Here is a 23,525-nt window from a genome sequence, read left to right on the forward strand (position 1 = left end):
CTGAAAGATAGGTATCAGAAAGTGGTATGTGGTGAATGTGAATCTACCAGACTTAAGATAACAATTGGTGAACTCTAAAGATCAGCTCTTAGATTCTGTTTAATCTACACATTAATGATATTGGGAAAGACTTAAAGGAAATGTTCAAATGTTTGCTGATGATGCCAAGAAAGGCAGGACAATAAGGGATGCTAACTGATAAACAGAGCTGACAGAATGATTTGAATGAAGTAAAAGAGTGGGCAAATGATAATGGTTGTCAACTCAATGTTGGTAAGTGTAAAGCTCTGCACTTTGGCATGATGATTTCCATTGGCATATTATATTGGTGGAATTATGTTACAAGAAATTCATGAGGCTTGAGATCTTGGAGTTACGGTAGATAGAAAACTGAAGTTCAAAGATCACATTGCAAAAATTACAAATACAGTCATACCCCGACTTACGCGAATCCGGAGTTACACGGTTTCTTATATGTACGTATTCCCGTCCCACTTCATGCCTCACCACTAGTCGTATCTTTCAGGTGCCGGCTGCATTCGCCAGTGTCGCACATGCTGTGAACAAGCACTGACGTGTTTCGCGCGGTCTCCATTCATACACGATTTTTATAGTCTACAAACCTTGCGATTGTTTAATGTTATGTTCTTGATAAAAATTTTATCACATAAAAAATAATAATGTCATCCAAAAGAAGCAAGTCCGATTCTTCTACAGCTAGCAAGAAAAACATTGACTTTAGAAACAAAACTCAATATTATTAAGGATTTTGAAGGTGGAATGAAAATTTGTGAGCTAGCAAAGAAGTTCGATCTACAGGAATCCACAGTAAGAACAATCATAAAAGAAAGGTTTACAGATTTTGGAGGACATAGATTCTAACGAGGAACGAATTGTAGCCACAAGGCAAGGAATAAAAAAATCATTAGCTTGCTATGAAGAAATTTTGCGTGACAAGAAAAAGACATTATGCCGTCAGATGAATCTATTAGATTTTATGAAACCATCGACATCAAAATAACTTTCTTTTTTTTTATGTACGAAAAACTACAATTATGATTATATTTCTTAAAAAATATAGGTGTTTTTGTAAACCTTTGGTCCCCATTGTATGTTTGTATATATAAATTATATGCAAAATTATACCCCGAGTTATACAAATTCGACTTACGCGCTTTTTGTTGGTCCCACCTACCGCGTAACTTCGGGGTTTTACTGTACAACTAAGAGGATAATTGCAACACCATATATGATGTTGAAATGAACATTGACATGTAATAATAAGGAAGTCGTTTTACCTCTTTACAAGGCCTTGGTATAACCACACCTGAACTGTGCACAGATTTCATTTCCTGGGTTCAGAGGTGATAAAGAAGCTGTGCTGTGGAAAGGATACAACGAGTAACGAAGACGATATCGAGATTATGGAATGTTGATTACAGGAATGGACAGAGTATGTGGACTGTAGCGGTTTATAAACAGCAGAAAGAAAGGTCTATAAACTTCTGAAAGGGTGTTATGAATTATCAACTGATGAAATTTTTCATTATATGGAAGGTGAGGAAAGGATAAGGGGGCTTCTATGGAAGTTAAATTTATGTGCAGTTAAGAAATGGTGAAGACCTACATCCTTCTCTCACAGAGCAGTGAGTGGAACAACTGGCCTGTTGAAGTTGTGAGTGCATCTAGTGTGAATGAATTTAAGAGAAGGTCCCTGATGATGATAATGTGTCGAAACAATATTTATATTTATTAAATAATCCAGTAATCCAAGGCTTATCTGGCATTTCTAATGAAGCATCAGATTATCCCTTCGGTGTTGTTTTAAAGAGGTTATTGTTGTGTTTCCAGTTTTCTTATGGGATCATTAATGTAATAACTTTCTGCGTAGGACTGTTATTATTATTACATGGCATCCCAGGACTAAAATTTTTTCTTTAACGTCAATCATATGAGCCTTCATATCATGTTAGATTCATTCATTCAACAATTCTTGTTTTTCATTTTAACATTATGATCAATAATAACAACAATAACCTCCTTAAAACAACATCCAAGGATAATAAACCGAAAGGCTATTTTACCGGGGAATTTGTTAATAGAAAGGGGGATGGTAAATCCCGTTTTATTTTATTGGTGTTGTACTACCCAAGTGATCATTTACACTTGGGCCCGCTGATAGTTTTTCGGCATGAAACTCTATGGATTTCGATGGATTTCGATCCAAGTTTCGTACCCAGCTATAAAATAAAACGGGATTTACCATCCCCCTTTCTATTAACAAATTCACCAGTAAAATAACCTTTCGGTTTATTATCTTAGTAATTAACAATAATTAACAATATAGGAGTGCACCACTTCAGCAATTCAATAGTAGAGGCATGTAAGTTCATGTTCATTTAAAACCTTGATATTCCATGTCTACCTACTCACTGATGAGACCTCAAAAAAGGTTGAAATCGGTCTGGGTAGTGACCTCTTCTCATAATGTAAAACAATATATATACATCTCTTAGGAGCTGGGTTTTACATTATGAGAGAATATTAAGGTTAGTGACGGAGCTTGCTCCACCTTTGCATAGAGTTGCCCTGGTGTTGTACTACCCAAGTGATCATTTACACTTGGGCCCGCCGATAGTTTTTTCGGCATGAAACTATGGATTTCGATCCGAGTTTCGTACCTGGCTATAAAATAAAACGGGATTTACCATCCCCCTTTCTATTAACATCCAAGGATGTTGTTTTATGGGATTACAATCTGATGCTTCATTAGAAATGCCATTAAAAATTGCCAATGCAATTCAAAAAAGATCATAACAAACTTCTGTATCGGCTGACCCATCATTCTGATTTTAGTTGGAACAACGTACCAAGGCATCTGAATTCTCTTTAACTATGTGTTGGTGCCTAAAACCAAAATATTCTGTAAGTTTCAATACTATTCTGGGCCAATACAGACTCCCAGGATTTAATTACAGTAAATACAACCAAAATCAATATTCTTCTCTATTGAATGGCCTGTTTGATCAAAATAAGAAATACCACATAATATACTGCACTAATATGGGGGGGATGAATTTTCACTATAGCAAACCCATAAAGACTACGAGAACAGTCTGTTGTAGTAGGAGGAATTGATCAGTCACAATTTGTTATAAAGAATTTCTTTTAGCATAGCATGTATAGGATTTATAGCGTAATTGTTAGTTAAAATAGTGTTTGAAATAGCAAGAATCAACTGAAATTGTAAAAAAAGTAACTGCAATTGCTGATAAAATAGCAACAAAAGGAACTTTCTTGATATCCTGGGATACATTCTGAAATATCTAATATATATGGAATAGAGGCTCTTTCATTGTCACAATAGTTAGATATGATGTGTAGTAACATACCAGCCACTGAATTAGAAACCTCTGTGTGAATGTATGTAAACATTACTTACGCAGTGTATATGCAAAAAGCTTGGTCACATGTTTCACCACATGTTCTAGGTAACTATTTAAGAATGCTGCTGGTCAGTAATCATCAGTAACGTCAATCACAATGGGAAAAACAAAGAATCTTTCGGAGTTTGATAAAAGACTTATTGTGGGTGCTCATATGGCTGGAACCATGATTTTGAAAACAGCAGAGCTGACTGGTTTCTCAAAAGGTTAGATAACTCCAATGTTTAATCAGCGGAAAAATATCCTCAATGTTTAACTGGTGGAAAAATAGACCACACTGCTTGTCTAAGAGACGTAACTGTGGTCCTGAGACAGTGTCAGGAATGAGATTGCCGTCACCTGAGAAGACTTGTACAGACAAACAGAACTTCCTGGGTGCAGCAATTGACCAAAGCATTTAATGAAGACTGTTCCCAACCCATATCTCACCAAATTTGTGCAGGGAATTGAAAAGGATCAGTACTGGCTGTCACTAAAGGATGTCCAACATGATATTAAATAAAAGTATCTAATTCAGTGGCCAGTAATGTCATGTTTGAATCATTTTTGGACTGGACTCATTTTGTTGCATAACAGATTTGATTGTGTTGCGTTCTTGCTGTAATGCTTGCCAAACAGGGGAGGAGAAAAAAAAAACAAATAACATTTTCATTAATGCCACATTTCTGTGACACATATGAATTTTGCTAGATGTATATGCTTGAAAGTCAGTTTGCAATGTACTTTTATAAAGGACCATGATTCTTGAATAAATAAAATATAGGAAGAATATCTATCTTTTCAAGGTAAGTTTTACTTGATAGAGATATTTTTTTTTTTTTTTCTGTAACTGTCTAGTGCTGATTCAAAGGGAGTCCAAATGAAGGTATGTCATTGAAAGTGTACCCAGAGAGAGAGAGAGAGAGAGACTGGAAGTGTATAGTTGAAAATGGTTGGTCTTTCAAGTGTTTAGAATAATAATTTATTAGTGAGAGAGAGAGAGAGAGAGAGACAGTGAAGCTACTACATGTTACCATGCCCTCAGTCAAACAGATTAATTCTGCTGAACGATAGTCATCCACTATACAATGAGATTGAAGTGAAGCAAAGTATGATGAAAATGCAATCGATAGTTTTCTTAGATAAAAGCACTGGAAGAGGCAACAGTTCATACTGAAGGAAACTGTAACAAAGAGATATCAGTTGTAGTAACCAAGAAGCAATTTTTTTTTTTTTCAATTCTAACTTTTTTTTTTTTTGCTAAAAAAAGTTTATTGATGGCGACTAATTTGAATACTCATTCAGTAACATTTCCACAATTTCCCACAACCTGTCAGCCTCAAATGCAAAATTTATAGTTATGCATTATTTGGGACAATAAAATATTCAAGTGAAGAAGAGACAAAAAATTTTAACTGGTGTAAAGGACCTGTACTTTCTGAGAAAGAATTTAATTTCTCTCTCTCTCTCTACTTATCTGAATAAACCAAATTTGAGTATGTATCTTAATATGAAATAAATTGTAAAGAATTTTACAGAAAAATTCAATGAACTGACGTCTTACTTCACCATCTTTGAACTTAAATCAGAAAGAGTGCTGCTCTCTATCTACGGTATGGGAAAGTCTTATTCTAATCATACATTGATTTTTTTTTTTTTTAAAAAAAGGTAATGAATAATTAATATTACAATATTCCCTCAGTTATAGTGTTGTTTTATGTATAACATCACATGGCTCTTACTTTTCAAATCAATCCATCGTTTTATGAAACCATCGACATCGAAATAACTTTCTTTTTTTATATAAGGTAAAATTATAAGGTAAAATGTAAAATTTACATTTTACCTTATAATTAACCATCATCACCACTGTTGATGACCTGTAACATTTATGTTGAAATATATGGTCTTAAATAAATAATATCACTTATCCTGTGTTTTTTGTGTTAATTAAAAAAAAAAAAACTACTGCCATTAAATTTCTACAAACATGCACTGTTTGAAGTTTTTCAGCTTCTGCACACATTCTAAATCTTAGGCAGGTATATTGATCATTTCAAGACATTTTCAAAATGTTCAATTAGATCCAACTATTATCTTCCACTATCTAGTCTTTCATGTAGAGTGGACTTAAAACTACAGAAAAATTAAGATCTATTTTCTTCTAAAAGCACCATATGCTATTACAAAATTCCATTCGAGGTGTTATATATAACAAGCAAACAAAAAAAAAAAATTCAGGGACAAAGTAATCCATAATGCAGGAAGAATTATGGCTGTCTGAAAGAAACCACTTACAAGTAGCTACATTTGCTTCCAATCATTCAGATGAATGGATTGGTGCTCTCATAGTACCCAAATGGTATAAAAAAAAATAATAAAATAAGAGGGGGTTAAAACCATGCAGGAATAACAGAATTTAGAAAATGAAAAAGACTAGTGATTTTACTCTTCTGAGATATTGCCCACCTATACACAGCTTGTTGATGCCTATCAGAAAGCCAGTCTCCAATTCAATGCATTAATCTGATATCCTACTTTATCTGTTTTAGTTTAACAATCAACAACCTCCTTGTAAGAATTTTTTCAGGCTCAACCTCCACAGAACTTGACTCAGATTCCTTATGAATGTGCTTTTCAATAGCCAGATCTTCACTGCTCAGGGTGCAGAAGTAATTTACAGATAAAGATAATACTATATAGACCAATAAGGCAATAACAAAATGGACACTGAGTCATGAGTACAGCAGATGGAGGTATGAAAAAACAAGGCACATGCATAGAAGTTTCTACAACCTAGGAGAGGAAACAGCAATAATCCTTATGTACTGAAATGAAATCCTATATATGCGAAAATGCAGATAATGAAAGCGCATATAACGAGAGTTACTTGTACTTATTTTACTTACTCCAGCAAAAACCTGTGCTGTCCATGAAAGAGAATACCACTCTTGTCAAACCAATTCTGGATTCTTGTTCTCACTAACTTCTCCAACACTTTAACCACAATGCCTGACACATAGATTGACCTATAATTTGAGGCTTGAGTTCTGTTACTTCCCTTATGAATCAGTACAATCTTGCCTTCCTCCCTCTCCTTTGGAACATGATCCATAAGATTCATATTCAACAAGTATGCCAAGGCAGATGTCACCTCCCTGGCAACATTGCCTTAAAACACATGGCAATATATCAAGTCCCACAGCCTTATTAAGATCCAGTTTGCTGAATTCCCCATATAGATAACTTTTTGAAAATAGAAGAAACTAGTGGCGCCACCTGTTGTATCTTTTTGTAGTCGAAAGCGGCAACCTTCATTAGTGTTGTGTCAACTGTTTATGACATTTGTTTCATTAGAAGCAGAGTTATAGTGTCAAGAGTGACAGTGTTTTTTGATGAACGGTCGGAAAATGAGTTTCAAACAGAGAGCTGCGATTGACTTTTGTGTTAAACTTGGTAAAAGTTTTACCGAAACACATCAAATGCTTCAAAAAACATACAGTGATGAATGCTTATCCCATACTCAAGTTTATGAGTGATATAAGCGATTTCAAAGTGGATGTAAGATGCTTGAAGACAATGGAAAGCAGGGCCATCCAAACACTGAATGAAGTTAACATCCAAAAAGTGAATGATTTCATCAAAGAAAATCCAAAATCGTCCGTGAGATTGATTGAAGATGAATTGGGGATTCCAAAATCAATTGTGCACAACATTTTGACCGAGAGTTTGGGCCTTCGTAAATTGAATTCGCGATTTGTTCCCCACAAGCTGACTGATGACCAAAAAATGTATCAAATTGAACACTGCAAGGACCTCATTAAAACCACTCGTAAAGATTCAAACTTCCTTGAAACGATCATTATTTGTGATGAAACATGGTGTTTTGAGTATGAGCACGAAACAAAGCGCCAGAATGCTGAGTGGAGACCACCATAAGAGGGGCATCCGAAAAAAAAAAAAGTGGCTTGGAGAAGTCAAAAGTAAAGACAATGCTGATTTGTTTCTACAATTCCAAGGGCATTATCAACAAAGAATTTGTTCCGCCTGGCCAAACGGTCAATGGTGAGTTTTATCTAAGTTTTGAAGCGACTAATAGCGAGAATTTGTCGCATACGGCATGAATATCGTGATGCAGGCAGCTGGTCACTTTTGCACGATAATGCACCATCTCATAATTCAAACATTGTGACACAGTTTTTGAGAAAAAACCAAGTTTGTGTGTTGGATCACTTGCCGTATTCACCTGATTTAGCACCGTGTGACTTCTTTCTATTCCCCCCCGACTTCATTTGCCAATGAAAGGAAAGCGATAAGACACCATTGAAAACATTCAAGCGGCAGTAACCACAACCCTCAACAGTATCCCAAAAACCGATATAAAAAACTCATTTAACGAATTAATTGACCGTGCCAAACGCTGTATCGAAGCTGAGGGAGAATATATTGATTGAAATAAATGATTTGAATAATTATAATTGGCCTGTGTTTTATTTTCTATCAAAAGTTGGGTTTCTTTTTGGACAGAGGGTGTACATCTTGCTTACTCACAGTCATGCTTCTCCTCCTCCTCCTCATCCACTGCTCTCAAACTCTAGATGATGTCATATTAACAAGGATGAAGGAGCTTTATAAACTGCTCATTAAATATCTCAACTGTATCTCCTCTGCAGCAGTTTATCCTCATACTATTTTCTCCAATCAATGTCATCATTGATTGAATGACATAATCTAGCTATTATGTCATTCAATATTACTGCTCATCTGCTCAGTTCGTCTTTATCATACCTAGGCAACACACACATCTTTCCTCTCTGTCTTCTTTCGTACCACCTCAAGCAAGAATCTCATATCTCTTGCTGCCCTATTTACACCACCACCACTCAAGTCATTTGTTCCCACTATCACAATCATCTCATCCACCCTTTCACCTTTCTTAACTGCCAAAGCCACCCTTTCTATCGTTCCTCCTGGCAAACAGTTCTCATGCATCCTATCTTAAACACCATGGATCATTGAGCCCCTCCCCATACATTATACCTCTTACCATTCTCTCTCTCTCCTATTGTTTCCATTTTCTCTTCTTCTTTCATTCCCACACCTCTCTCTCATTCTGTCTCTCCTACTGTTTCCATTCTCTCCTCTTCTAGCACTCCCATACCGCTCTCTCATTCCATCTCTCACTGTTTCCATTCTCTCCTCTTCTAGCACTCCCATACCTCTCTCTCCTGTTTCCATTTCCACATTGAATTCCATTCTCTCCTCTTTTATCATTCACAAATTTCTCTCCTCTCCTATCATTCCCAAAACTCTCTGTCTTCCTTACTCCGATTTGCCTTGCATTTATCTCTTCCATTCTCCTAATCTCATCTTTCATACTTATCATACCTTCTCCCAAGACATTCCACCTCCTCTTTCACCGTCTGCAGGTCATTCACTCTAAACTGAAATTCACTCTCCCAAACAAAACCATCTCCTAAACTTTCAGTCACTCACGCCTTCTACACTATCAACTATTATTTTCTCGTTCACATTTTTTTCTTCATTCTCTCCTATCACACTACTTGTCTTCCTGTATTCATTTCCCGTTCCTGGAGCAACAAGGTCAGTTATTGAGATATCTGCTGCATTTATTTCCTCCCACTGCCTGCACTTTAAACACACATGCACCCCCTCTCTCACAAACCAGATATTTAATTCCAATGCATACATGCCGCAAATACTGCATGCCACGAACTTCCTTATTATATTGCTTATAATAGAGTGCCTAAATGGCGAAGGACATGGGTACATGCCATCTTTCAGCAAACAAATAAGAGAAGCTAATATTTGGTATGGCTTGAAGGAAATTTTAGTATCATATCTTTTGAGAATGAAATTTTTTCTGAGGTATCCCAAAGGTAAGGAATGGCAACAGATTTTTTATGTAATCTCTGTTGCCATTCCTTACCTTTGGGACACCTCAGAAAAAATTTCATTCTCAAAAGATATACTAAAATTTTCTTCAAGCCATACCAAATATTATCATCATCATCAAATTCCTGCCATGTACCTTCAAGGGGTGTACAGGATATGATAGTACTACATGAAAAAAATTACATCATTATTAATTTCCTATCTACAATTTTCCTCCAAATCAGTGTGTTACTTGTCAAGACTCCAACATTATCAGATCTTATATTTCTATCGTCTAAGGCACTTTGTACCATATCAATCCACCTATAACTCTGTCTTCCTCTGAGTCGTTTTGCTGCCAACCTGGCAGAGAACACTTGTTTTGCTAATCTTTCTTCGCCCATTCTGTTTAAGTGACCATACCACCTGAGATTAGCTCTGCTAACGCATTCCTGGACGTTGACAATGTCAAGTTCTTTCCTAATATCCTCGTTTTTAATATGATATTGCCATTGATGCCATTTGTTCACACCTATAATCTTTCTCATGGCTCTCATATCTGTGGTCTCTAGTCTTTGGTCAAGTGTTTTACTTCTGACCCAGCTCTCAGATCCATAAGTTAAAACTGGTTTGAACACTGTCTTGTATACAGCTAATTTAGTGTTCCGACTAATTTCTCTCTTATTCCATATGAATTTATTCAACTGACTTCCCACCATACCAGCTTTGCTGATTCTGTTGTCTATTTCTATATTTAATTTACCATCTTCAGTAAAAATCGTGCCTAAATAGCTGAAATGTTTTACTTGTTCCACAGGTTCTCCATTCACAACGCAGTTGACATTTTCAATGATTCTGCCTATTTTCATTGTCTTTGTCTTTTTATTGCTGACCTTCATACCATATCTATTACAACAGCTATTCAGTTTAGTCAGAGAATTTTGCAGATTTGTAGAGGATTTATTTAGAAGTATAACATCATCTGCATAAAGCAAAGAGCTGACATTAACTTCTCCAATTTTGATATCATGTTTATTACCACTTTCCTTCATAATGTGATCCATATAGATAATGAATAACAGAGGGGATAACGTACATCCTTGTCTCACACCAGATTTAACATTAAACCATCTTCCTGTACTTCCTTCAATTCTAACTGCTGACTTACAACTCAAATAAAGACTAAGTATTGCTTGATATAATGTCCCATTGACACCATATAACTGCAGCGTATTGAATAGCTTCTCTTTTGGCACCTTGTCATATGCCTTTTCCAAATCGACAAAACTTAAATACAGATCTTTGTTATATTCCCATGCTTTCTCGACTATCTGTCGTAAAGTGAAGATCTGATCCTGAGAGCTTCTATTTGGCCTGAATCCAGCTTGTTCTTCACCAAGCTTTTCTTCCACAATTCTTCTCAACCGTTTCTCAAGTATACTTGCATAAATCTTGCCAGGAACACTCAGTAGGGAAATACCTCTGTAATTCTCAGATGCAGTTTTATTTCCCTTTTTATATATGGGTACTATGAGAGCTCTACTCCAATCATCGGGAATTTGTCCCTTTGTCCAGGCTTTCTGAACTATGCAGTGCAGCCACTGTAAGACTCTTATACCACCATACTTCAGCATTTCTGGTCGAATATCATCTACTCCTGCTGCTTTTCCACATTTCAAGCCTTTGATGGTTTTTTCTACTTCAAGTATGGATATGTATTCCTGACTGCATGCCTGGTCAGTGTTTTTTTTACCACTGTGCTGTCATCACTGCTTGTTTCATTTAGCAGTTTTTCAAAGTAATTACTCCATACTTCAAGGATATCTTTTTCTCCCGTTTTCATGTCACCTTTATCATCTCTAACTCCTTTCACAGCACTCTTTCCTCCATTCCTAAGCTTCTTCAACAACCTCCAGAATATTTTGCCACCTTCTTGAAATTTTTTTTTCTATATTCTTGCCAAAGTCCTCCCATGACTTTTGTTTAGCTAGTTTTACACAGTGTTTAGCATTCTTGCATTTGTCTCTATATTCTCTAAGAGCACAAGCTGACTTATTTTCCAGGAACTTTTGATATGCTTTCTTCTTTTCCTTCACTGCCTCTTTAACTTCCTGTGTCCACCAGGGAGGTTTGATTTTTTTTATCCTTACAGACAACCTCACCACATACCTCTCATGCCATACCAAATATTAGCTTCTCTTATTTGTTTGCCGAAAGATTTTCATCACCCAGATCACCTTGGTGTCTATAGTATTTGGGAGGGTTAGGTTTAGGAAGAGACCGGTTGTGAAATTTTGCTTTTAGCAGAGCCTAGAATAGTCTGAACAGATCATTCTAGCTCTATATGTCCATATGGCAGTATATGTATACAAATGTTCTACAGTATTCTTCATTAATTAAAGTGTAAATGTAAAAGTTTCTTTTTCTAATTATCAGTTTCTTTTGTTAGTACAGTATTTTGTAAGAAAAGCATGAGGTGCCAATAGACTGGTTGCAGATTATAGACCAATCAGTATCTCAGGGATGGTGGTTAAAGTATTGGAGAAATTGGTAAAAAACAGAATTCAAGACTGGATAGATAGGAATATCATACTTTATAAGGGACAACATGGTTCTGTAAAGGGTAGGTTTTGCTGAATTAATTTGTTTACTTTTTTTTTATAATAAAGTGACAATGGAGTGGGATAAAGGAAATATATGACTGGTTGCTGCTATAATCTAGGGAGCATAAAGGAGAATAAAAAGGAATAAAAGATAATATGCATAGACAAATTAATACAATGAGTACAGATTGAGTAATTATTATGAGGGCTGGGGAGTTTCAACTAAATGGACATAGACTGGGAAGAGGAATGGTCACAGGAAGAAAGGAAATGGGTTTTATACAGCTGCTAAGCGATAACTGAAACAGCATGTAATGGAAAGGACACACGGTTTGAAAGTGCTGGATCAGGTCATAGTATCAGAAAACTTAACAGTAACCAAGCTAGCTACATTGCCTCTGCTTAGGGAAAGTAATTATGTAGACTTTCACCTGGGAGATTGCCAGACATGCAAATAAACGGAGAAGTCACCTTTCAGCAGTGCCATGGCATAAGAATTTGGAGAGGAGAGATGGTGGTAGTGCATTGGAAATAGTCAACGGGTGTTTGAAGTAAGCAGCATCAGACTGTATACTCAGAGTCAGAAGGATGAATCAGACAGGAGTTGCAGACAAACTGGTTGAAAAGAAAAAGTTGTAAAGGGAGTATTAAAAAAAAAAAAAGGTGACTGGCATGCCCATGAGCAGTACAAGCATAGTACAAGGTGACATGTATGGTAGAGGGTCCAAACTAATTATGAGAGAAAGTAGCTGATGAGGAAAAAAAAAAAAATCTGAAGAGTTCTTTTGCTATGTGGCAAGTAAATAAAGGATAACCATGGAATAATTTTAAAAAGTGCTGATGGTGGGGAAGTAACAGAAGCATACTAAAGTGAATTACTGAATGATCATCTTTCAAGAGTGTACCATCTAGGTGATGTTACATTGCCCAATGTGACATCGACTGATGGGAGAACAGAGGCTGAAGAAATAGAGGTGCTTAGAATATTTCAGAACCTTAATGCAAACGTGGCTGTGGGATTAGCGTACCATGTATTATGAGAATGTGCAAGGGAATTATCAACTCTGTTAACCAAGCTGTTTAATTTAAGCCTCAGTACTGGGAAGATGCTAGTAGAGTGGAAATAGGGCAAAATAGTCTAAATGCATAAAGGAGGTTCCAAGACAGAAGTAGCAAATTATAGGAGGTGGTGGTGGTTGTTAATGTTTTGCAGAAATTGGCAGAATTCAGTATTATGTGAATAGGAATATGACATTTTATAAGTGGCAACAGTGGAGTTGATAAGGGAGATGGATACTCAGTGATACTGCTGGATTGATGCAAAGGCATTTTACAGAAAACTCTGTTCCATTTCCTGGTGGATGATGGATAGATATCAAACGAGTGGTTTATGGAGGAGCTGAGCTCAAAAGAAGGTGACTGGTGGGAAAGACAAATTAATAGAATTTAAACCTTTTAAACAATATTTAAACATTGTTTAAATACTGTCTGTAACATTAATTTTTAATGAACTGGATGGATGCAGTAGGAGATTTTTGCTTGATTACAAGTCAGTGTAACCAAAATAAGGATTATAATTTATGTTTATATATATTCAAAATACATAAGTTAAAAGACTCATTTCACTGAAAACGTGAGGTTTTACTGCTTTCATGTGAAGTGTTGTGAGGATAACATGTAATGGTAGCTCCTTCTTTCACTTCATTGAAGCAAAAACTTTGAGTATTATGCATGCAGGAGTGAAAACTAAGAAAACAGCTGGGAGAAAGACATAGATATGGAAGAATTTTTGGAACAAGTCAGGAAGCTCAATTAGTAGTCTTTCATAAAGAAAGATGTTTAAAAGTTTTTAATGGAAGATGTAAAAGAGACATAAAAGCAAGAATAGCGATGGGAAGAGATGCCTTTAATAGAAAATGGAATTTATTCAGAAGTAAAATGGATAGAAACCTAAAGAAAAGACTAATAAAATGTTATGTGTGGAGTGTTGCCCTCTATACAGCTGAAACGTGGACATTGAAGAAAGAAGAAATTAAGATTTTGGAAAGCTTTGAAATGTGGATTTGGAGAAGGATAGAAAAAATCAAATGGACAGATAAAATAACTAATGAAGAGGTTTAAAAAGAGTAGAAGAAGTCTGTTAAGGAGGATAAAAAGAAGCAAGGGAAACTGGATTGGACATATTCTAAGAGGGAATGGAATCATCAGAGATGCCATCGAAGGAAAAAGACCCAGAGGAAGAGTAAGGAAAACAATGCTGAATGGAGACAGGTACACAACTTTGAAAGAGAAGGCTCAGAACAGAAGAGAGCGTAAGGAAAGTTTCTGCTACTAAAAGAGGAATCTGCTGAATTGCAGAATACTCAAGAAGAAGAAGAGAAGATATGTAGTGAAATTTTTACATTCCCAAGTTTTACAGGAAGTTCACTCTAATAATCATAACCTGACTATCATACTTCTTAAAGTCATTCTTTGCCCTTGAGAAAGGGAGAGAATACTAATAAAGAAACATGGGTCTTAGTCAAACTATTCTACTCATTTTCCACTAACCAATTCCCAAGAATGATCCCTTATTCTCTCCCCTCAGGTCAATTATATAAAACAGGAGAGACAGCCTGTTTCTCCTATAAAATCTCTTCAGTAATTTACATTACATCATACCCCATTTTTTTTGCCATTTATCATACTTTTTTAACCCACAAACCATTGCACTCTATTCACAGTACACATTTCATGAGTATGATACTATCTTGATTAATCTCTTCTACATCATCTTCACCATTTCAAGCACATTAAATTAAATGTAATCTAAATATAGCTGTATTAAGGTGTTATAATGAGGGACAATCACTTCTTAGTGTCCTCACTCAGTGTACTTCATATCCCAATAATTTTTGAAGATGTTTTATCACTTTTGTAATATGTTCCCTGAAATTCAATTCCCCATCCACTTATCAGTTCCAGATCCATAGCATCGTGAGCGTTGTGTAGTGCAGTACAGTCATGGTACTTTACTACAAGTTAATCAACTGGATCCAGTAATTTATAGTTATGTAATTTTATTTGAAGTGTATAAATTGTTTTAGTTTCATTAAATGTATATTTTTTTTATTTGGTCTCAAGTCAATAGTTTTCTGGATTCTAAAAGAAATAGTTAAAAGTCATTGCACCAACCAGAATTGAATCCTTGTGTAAATACTAAACACTCAGAGTGTAAAAATCTTCTTTATAGATATGAATAAAAAATAATCTCTTAACAGAATTGTCAGTTCAGTGTTACAAAGTGTAAGGTTTTGAGATTTTCTAAGCAATGATGGAATGCAAAGTATACATTTGTTACGGAAACTTTAAAGGAAGTAGAAGAGTATGAGAGATCTAGGAGTGATGGTGGTGGACAAGGACCTGAAATTCAGGGGCCGCATTGCACAAGTTGTAATCACATCAGATAATGGCAATGATGTGGAGGAATGCAGAAATAGAGAGGTTATGGCTTTGGAATGTGAAATACAAGGAAAGACTGAGAATGTAAGTTGCAAAGCCTCCTGAATAGGGAGGGGGTATTTGATTGGGGCATAAGCTAGTCACGGGTTGTTACCAGGGTAGAAATGGAAGAGATTTTTAATAGAATGGGAGATGGGGGGGGGGGGGGGTAGAACAAGAGACCATCGCTGGAAACTATATAAAGAGTGTGAGGAGAAGGTTCTTTGTATGGATGGTGGTTGGTGAGTGGAATGCATGGCCCAAGTGTGTGTTGCGAATGTAGATACATTGAATCAGTTAAAGACATGGTTGGATGAGCATTATGCGCAATAGTGTGTACCTCTCACAATGAATCTGTGACTCCATGAAGGTCAGATGATAATAATAATAAGCAAACAATGTTTGTTCACAAAGTTTCACGACTAGTCTACTTGTATACAGAGGCTGCTGACTTCACATCAGTTTCTATTATTTTAAGAAACAATCCTACATTATTTCTCAGAAGAAAGATTTTGCTTCCCTTACTTTTTCCCTTTAATATTTCAATCCCCATTGAAGATTAATTTTCTCTTCATGCTCATGTCCACACAATTTAAAATTCTCCTGCTAGAATTCATTTTAGAAATTATGGACTATACAACCGTGTTATAAATAACTATTTTAATTTCCCGACGTTTCGACCTTCATATTAAGGTCATCATCTGGAGTATATGCAAATATATTAGGACAGCTGAGTTGCATTTCCCACATTATGCTAAAGAGACAATGATTTGATCAATGGTAATTCTACTGGCATGACCTCTAGTGAAAATATAATAAAAAAATAAAAAATAAAAATAAAAAACAGATAAATTTAATTACTTATTTAGAAACTACATCAAAGCTATATTCTATTTAAGATAACATAAGAGAAACATTCTTTCATATAAATAGTTTTCTTACAGTAACAATGATGTCCTAATTTAACATGACAATTGCTATATTAGATTTAAGATTCTGGATTATCTATAATCTCCTGTTTATAGTTAACTCTTAGGGAGAAAGGTTCCATGGGTAGAATATATGCCTTCCATATGCTTGGGATTTTTAGACCAACATTATTGTTCAGATTAGGGTGGTTGATAAGAATCTCACAGGCTTCCTTAAATTTAAGTTCATACCATGTTTTGATGTGATGTAAACAACTGGTGCTTTTCCAGTCAATTCCATGTAAAGTGTTCAGGACATGATCAGAAAGGCAAACTTCACCATGGTTATTATATTTAAGGTGTCGTTTATGTTCTTTTTGTCTGATAGGAATTGTATCCTGCTTCCCCTATATATGGTAGATTACAGGTGCAATAAATACGATATACTCCAGGGTGGGTCAACGGAGGGAGTAAGTCTTTGGATGAGTTGAGTAAGCTTTTTAATTTTGCAGGAGGTTTAAAGGTGGCTTTGAGGTTGTATTTCTATAGTATTCTGTTTATTTTATCTGATGTCCCTTTAATGTAAGGAATGGTTATAGTTTTATTGTAGGGGGATAATGAAGAGCCCATGGTTGTGCCTTCTTTTTGTAGTTAGAAAGCGTTTTGCCATACAAAAAAGAAGGCACAGCCATGGGCTTTCCATTATCCCTCCCCCCATTACTAACTTTTATATGGAACATTTTGAGCAACATGCTCTAGATTCCTCTCCTTTAAAATCCAAAGTCTGGATTAGGTATGTTGACGATGTTTTCACGATCTCGCCCCATGGCCGCCAGACACTAGACACTTTCCTTAGCCACCTAAACAAACAACACAAACGCATACAGTTCACAATTGAGATTGAAAAGCAGAACACACTTCTGTTTCTAGATACATTTGTCACACGTCTTCTTTCTGGCAGGCTTTCCTTCACTGTTTACTGGAAACTGATACATACTGGCAATATATATACACAAACTCCTACCACTACCAAACACAAAAACTAGGTGGCATTAATACTTTAAAAAACAGGGCTTTGAAGATTTGCTCCAATAGACAAGCACTTAAAGAAATTTAAAGTTACCAGCAATACTATTCAAAAAAATGGTTAGAGCCAAAACACTATTAACAAAATTCTCTCTACAAGACTTCAATAAAAAAACAAAGATAAACCAGACTACAATAAAACTATAACCATTCCTTACATTAAAAGGACATCATATAAAATAAACAGAATACTACAGAAATACAACTTCAAAGCCATCTTTAAACCTCCTGCAAAATTAAAAAGCTTACTCAACTCATCCAAAGACCAACTCCCTCCGTTGACCCATCCTGGAGTATATCGTATTTATTGCACCTGTAATCTACTATATATAGGGGAAGCAGGATACAATTCCTATCAGACAAAAAGAACATAAACGACACATTAAATATAATAACTATGGTGAAGCTGGCCTTCTGATCATGCCCTGAACACTTTACATGGAATTGACTGGAAAAGCACCAGTTGTTTACATCACATCAAAACATGGTATGAACTTAAATTTAAGGAAGCCTGTGAGAATCTTATCAACCACCCTAATCTGAACAATAATGTTGGTCTAAAAATCCCAAGCATATGGAAGGCACATATTCTACCCAAACGTTTCTCCCTAAGAGTTAACTACAAACAGGAGACTGTAGATAATCCAGAATCTTAAATCTAATATAACAATTGTTATTAAGTTAGGGGAATAATAAATCCCTCATTATTTTAAAGCCGGATATGAAACTCGGAGATCGAAATCATAATAATTGTCATATTAAATTAGGACATCATTGTAACTGCAAGAAAACTATCTATATGAAAGAATGTTTCCCTTATGTTATCTTAAATAGGATTTAGCTTTGATGTAGTTTCTAAATAAGTAATTAATTTTATCAGGTTTTTTTTATTTTTTTTTTATTATATTTTCACTAGAGGTCATGCCAGTAGAATAACCATTGATCAAATCATTGTCTCTTTAGCATACTATGGAAATGTAACTCAGCTTGTCCTTGTCCATTTGTATATACTCCAGATGATGACCTTAATATGAAGGTCGAAACATCGGGAAATTAAAACAATTATTTATAACACGGTTGTAAAGTCCATAATTTCTAAAATGAATGCTGATCACTGTGCAACACTAAAAGAAAGGATCTGCTGCCAGAAATAATTAAATTTCTCACTCTAGAAATTTAGACAATTTATTGTGGGAAAAATTCTTTGCAAGAAAATTGAAATGATATAATGATAAACAAATATGAAAAACAAATGCAAAACAAGAAATATTTAGAAAATATAGTTGCTTTCTGTATTTCCATATCTTTTTTTTTTTCTTACTTAGATATTACAGGCTCTGTAGATGAGACATTAAATATTTTACAAAACTGTGATAGAATGAATAGCTTTAATGGAACATGTGCACTAGACATATTAAAGTAATATGTCTAATATATTTTCTCCAGCATTGCATGGACATCATCAGGGAGATACTGTTAGCTACATTCAAAAGGTGAATCAAAATAATGAGTCATAAATCATGCGTATATTAGTCGTGTCACATTGCAGCTGAAGTATGATATTACATTATTAGAGTTCAAAGGAACAATTATATTAAGTTGCATAGTAAGTGATCATGATCACGATTAATTGTTTGTAATTTTTTTTGTAACTGATTAATAATTATTTAATATATGCAGTAGCTGTATCAGATGGGATGATGATTAATATATACAGCTTGATAAGAGAAGACCTATTAAACAGATGGGAGAAGATGATGAGAGGACTCGGGATCATTCCTGAAAGATGTGTAAAGGTCTTTATATATAGAGAGAGAGAAAGGAAGTGAGAATTACCTGTTCTCTGCCTGAAGCACAACAGGTGTATGAAATGAGTTGTTTAGTTGTAGTGCCATGTGCCAACATTCAATGAGTTCAAAAAGCAGTATCTTAAGTATTGCGGTGTATAGAATTTTTTGAGGAACCCCTGCCAATGAGTTTAGTAATTCCAAAAGACCTGAAAATAATACTATATCCTTAATTAAATGTAGTGCTGCTGCAAGCTCATGCTACACACACAAAAAAAAAAAAAAGAATGTGGTTTCAAAACAATCTGACCACATAATGTATGTATGTGATGTACAACATAACAGGCCTACACGATGGGATGTTTCAAAATAATGGTAGAAAAACTTCATTCTTTTAGGTTTCACAAGTTTATCTGTTAAGAACATAACATTTCTCATTTGTTTATAGACCTGATTCCCAATAAAAAGTTGGAGGTGTGTTAACCTCACCTCCAACTTTTTATTGGGAATCAGGCCTTAACATATGAGGCCTTTATATACACATATATATAAATATACAAAGTTTTAAGCTTATGCATACCTTTCAAAGCCATCAGAAATTTCTTTTTCACTTATAGGACGACATCTGACAACAACTTTCACAGACTCAGACTTTATGGATTTTAACTGGAGGGAAAAAAAAATTATAAATACAAAAATAGATGAATTTTGTTTCATTTTTAAATACATTCAAAGCTTATATTCCCATCAATTAATTAAAGTTATCAGGAGAGATTCCATAACCATGCTAGAAGATTTATTCTAGTAAGGAAATAGTTTTCATTTCATGAATCAGCATCACTTAAGAAATTTCTTTGTATTGTGATCTTAAAAATCACAAAGTAGGAGAATTTTAATAAACAGAGCAACAACTTGTAGAAAGTTTTTACCTTGGGTATAATATTAAAGATACCAAGCTATTTTAAATATAAACCTGTTTTTTTTTTACTCCATTTTCCAAGTAAGCAAAGAGACAAGTCAGTCAAGTTTGCACCTGCAAGTGTTGCAAGTCTAGCTGACCCTGCACTTAGTGCAAGTCAAGGCATCTCGTGGTAAAGGGAGTATAAGCTCTGATCACTATTCTTAATATTTACCCTTAATGCAAAGCACATCTCCTGGAGGAGATGTATGATGCTATGTATTAGAGGCAAGGGCCACTACCCAGACCGGTTTCAACCTTTATTGAGGTCTAATCAGTGGGAGCCAGGCTAAGAAATACTAAGTTTTAAGTAATACATGACTTGTCTGTTTGCTTACTTGGGAAATGGAGTAAAAAACCAGGTTTATATTAAAAATAGCTTGGTATCTTTAACATATATTATACCCAAGGTATAATATATGTTAAAGATACCAAGATACAACTTTCTACATCTATCTCTCATCCTGAGATTTTTATTTAATAAGGTCAAAGCAGCTTATGGTAACTTGTTTTGGTAAAATATTTATAAGGGCTGTATTACTTAAAACTTAGTATTTCTTAGCCTGGCTCCCACTGACGAGACCTCAATAAAGGTTGAAACCGATCTGGATAGTGGCCCCTTACCTTTAATACATAGCATCATACATTTCCTCAAGGAGATGGGCTGTGCATTAAGGGTAAATATTAAGAATAGTGATCTGAGCTTATTCTACCTTTACCACGAGTTGCCTTGACTTGCACTACCTGCAGGGTCGGCTAGACTTGCAACACTTGCAGGTGCAAACTTTACTGACTTGTCTGTTTACTTACTTGGGAAATGGAGTAAAAAAACAGGTTTATATTTAAAATAGCTTGGTATCTTTAACAGAGCAACAACTTTTTTTTTTGATTGGACAGAACCAAAAAAAAAAAAAAGGATGACTACATTCAGCTTTGAAGTAATGCTGGATTTAATATCCACTTGATTTATATAAGGATGAATTAGTTATTCACATTTGGCATCACTGAACACCATATGGTCACTCCTGTACCTCAGACAATTTGTGAAGATGAAGCCTTCTGCTAGAAATGGTAGGGTTACAGATTCCCTTTCCACCAATCACAAATATCCAAGCCCATGGAAGGATTCAAATCCACAGTCTCTTGGCTGAAGAGTGGATAAGCTAACCACTTGGCCAACTAGGCAAGCAAAAGATGAATTTCAGCTGTATATTTTCTGACATGATATATATATATATATATATATAATTTTGTTTTTTTTTAAAGAACTGAATTACTTAAACTGAGAGAAATGGAAAAAAACAGTTTATTATAACTACACTAGTTGTGTAGTTCAGCTTTTTTTTTTAACAGCCTTCGTCAGGTGCACATTATAAAGAAATAACCATTAAACATGGAGGAAAAAACTGTAAACATCACATAAAGTAAATGTATATATTTAATGTTAAAACGTTGAAGTCAACGTATTCAAAGCTGTTCCCTTGTTGGCTACATTGTTAGATGTGTGCGTACGTATAGCATCTCATTCAATTCATTTCTTTCAATTATTTCAATCATTCAATTCTTTTTAAAAATATGTATAACAACCGAAGAGTAAATCGATCTTTATACATACATACACACACATATACACACACATATATATATATATATATATATATATATATATATATATATATTTACAGAGTAATTGACTCAGTTATGGTATGTTTAAAATTATTAACTGACTTAAATACCGAGAAAAAATACAAGAGATTTAATAAGATTTCACTACTAGTTTCATCAGAAATTCTGACTTTGTCAGGTGAATACAGTACACCATGGAGAAAACAACATCTTAGAAATAAATTGTACTTTAGACAAAACAGAGAGTTTAGAACAAGTAGTAGTTGTGTTTGAAATTAAGTCTGAGCGTCAGTTCTGGCGTGAAGCACTGTTCGTGTGAATGATATCGTGAGTGCGCCCAAAATTGGATTACAGTGCTATGTGAATCGGGCACAGTGTAACTGAGATTGCTGTTTAGATAGGCAGGGTCAAGAGCTATTTCTTTGGATTCCAAGATACGTCTTTCTAATTAATCGGAGCATTTATGAATGTTTGAAATTGAGTTCCAGTCTATTTGATGTGGTCATCCTTCAACATTGGTATTGGCTGAGAATAAAACGTGGCTGGGTAGGGCACTAGCACGGGCTCTGTTATAAGAAATGTCACGTTGGTGTTCTTCTAGGCGGAGAGATGAACTTTTCTGTCTGGCCATAATATGGATTGCTGCATCTGCAAATGATTTTGTATACTCCTGGAAACTGAAGAAGGATGTATTTTACTTTAGGTTGACTGAGGTAAGATCGGAGTTTGGGAAAGGTGGAGAAATATGTTTTAACATTCAATTTCTTCAGGATTTTTGCTTTAGGGGAAAGAGAACTTATATACGGTAAGGAGATGTAGGCTGTTGGGTTTGAGTTATCTTCATTACTATGTTGATTACATACACTACGATGATTATAGATATTTTTAGGAGAGTAACTGTTATTTAAGAAAGTCCTTTTGAGGTAACTAAGTTCTTGTTGAAGTTCCTCTTCTTCTGACAACAAGGATCTCACCCGATGAGCTAGTGTGGAAATAATTCCTAATTTCTGAGGGGTTTAGTGGCGAGACGAAGCATGTAGGTATCTATCGGTGTATGTGTTGAATTTCTAAAGATAGAAATCTTGAGACCATCCATTGTTCTAGTAAGTTTTATATCTAGAAAAGCTAAAACACCATTAACTTCTGGTTCGGATGTGAAGTTTATATTTTGATGAAAATTGTTTAAATGATCCAGAAAGGCCGTGCTCCCAAATTAGGAAAATGTCGTCCATGTAACATAGCCAGATTTTGGGTTTCACTGTCGCTGAGGAAATGGCCTTTCCTTCAAAATCTTCCAGAAAAACGTTGACTAGCACCAGAGACAACAGGCTACCCATTGCCAAACCGCTGTTCTGTTTGTAGATCTTGTCTGCAAATAAGAAGTAGCCTGAATCCACACAATGCACAAGGCAAAAATCTTTTTAGATAACTTGTTTTTTAAAAGAAAACAAGTTAGAAAACAGCCTAGAGTCTTCATTAGACAATATATCTTGGAATGAGACTAAATCTATTAGTGCACTTTTTGCTGCTAGAACCCAAAACATCAATAAATATTAACTGATTAGGAAATTTAATTCAATTTGATTGAAAAATATTTCAAATCAAATTTTAAGTCAGTTAATAAGTGTTTAAGTCAGTTAATAATTTTACACACACACACACACAGATATATATATATATATATATATATATATATATATATATATATATCACAATGTATCAACCAGGATTTTATTTTATTTTATTTTTTAATTTTG

The 23,525-nt window shown here is 34.9% G+C and overlaps 1 protein-coding gene across 5 annotated transcripts in view; it reads right to left on the reverse strand.

The window, feature by feature from the left end:
* Positions 1–23,525, reverse strand: part of Klp68D (kinesin-like protein 68D) — a 479,354-nt gene that overhangs the window by 422,854 nt on the left and 32,975 nt on the right. For all 5 annotated transcript variants that reach the window (XM_090410558.1, XM_090410557.1, XM_090410556.1 and 2 more), the window contains exon 3: positions 19,765–19,850. In XM_090410558.1, the coding sequence (XP_090266684.1) occupies positions 19,765–19,850 (86 nt within the window). The remainder of the gene's footprint in view (positions 1–19,764; positions 19,851–23,525) is intronic.

Source organism: Typopeltis vanoorti, chromosome 20 (assembly GCF_054136105.1).
Source record: "Typopeltis vanoorti isolate ZY-2024b chromosome 20, IOZ_Tvanoo_1.0, whole genome shotgun sequence".
NCBI classification, from domain to species: Eukaryota; Metazoa; Arthropoda; class Arachnida; order Uropygi; family Thelyphonidae; genus Typopeltis; species Typopeltis vanoorti.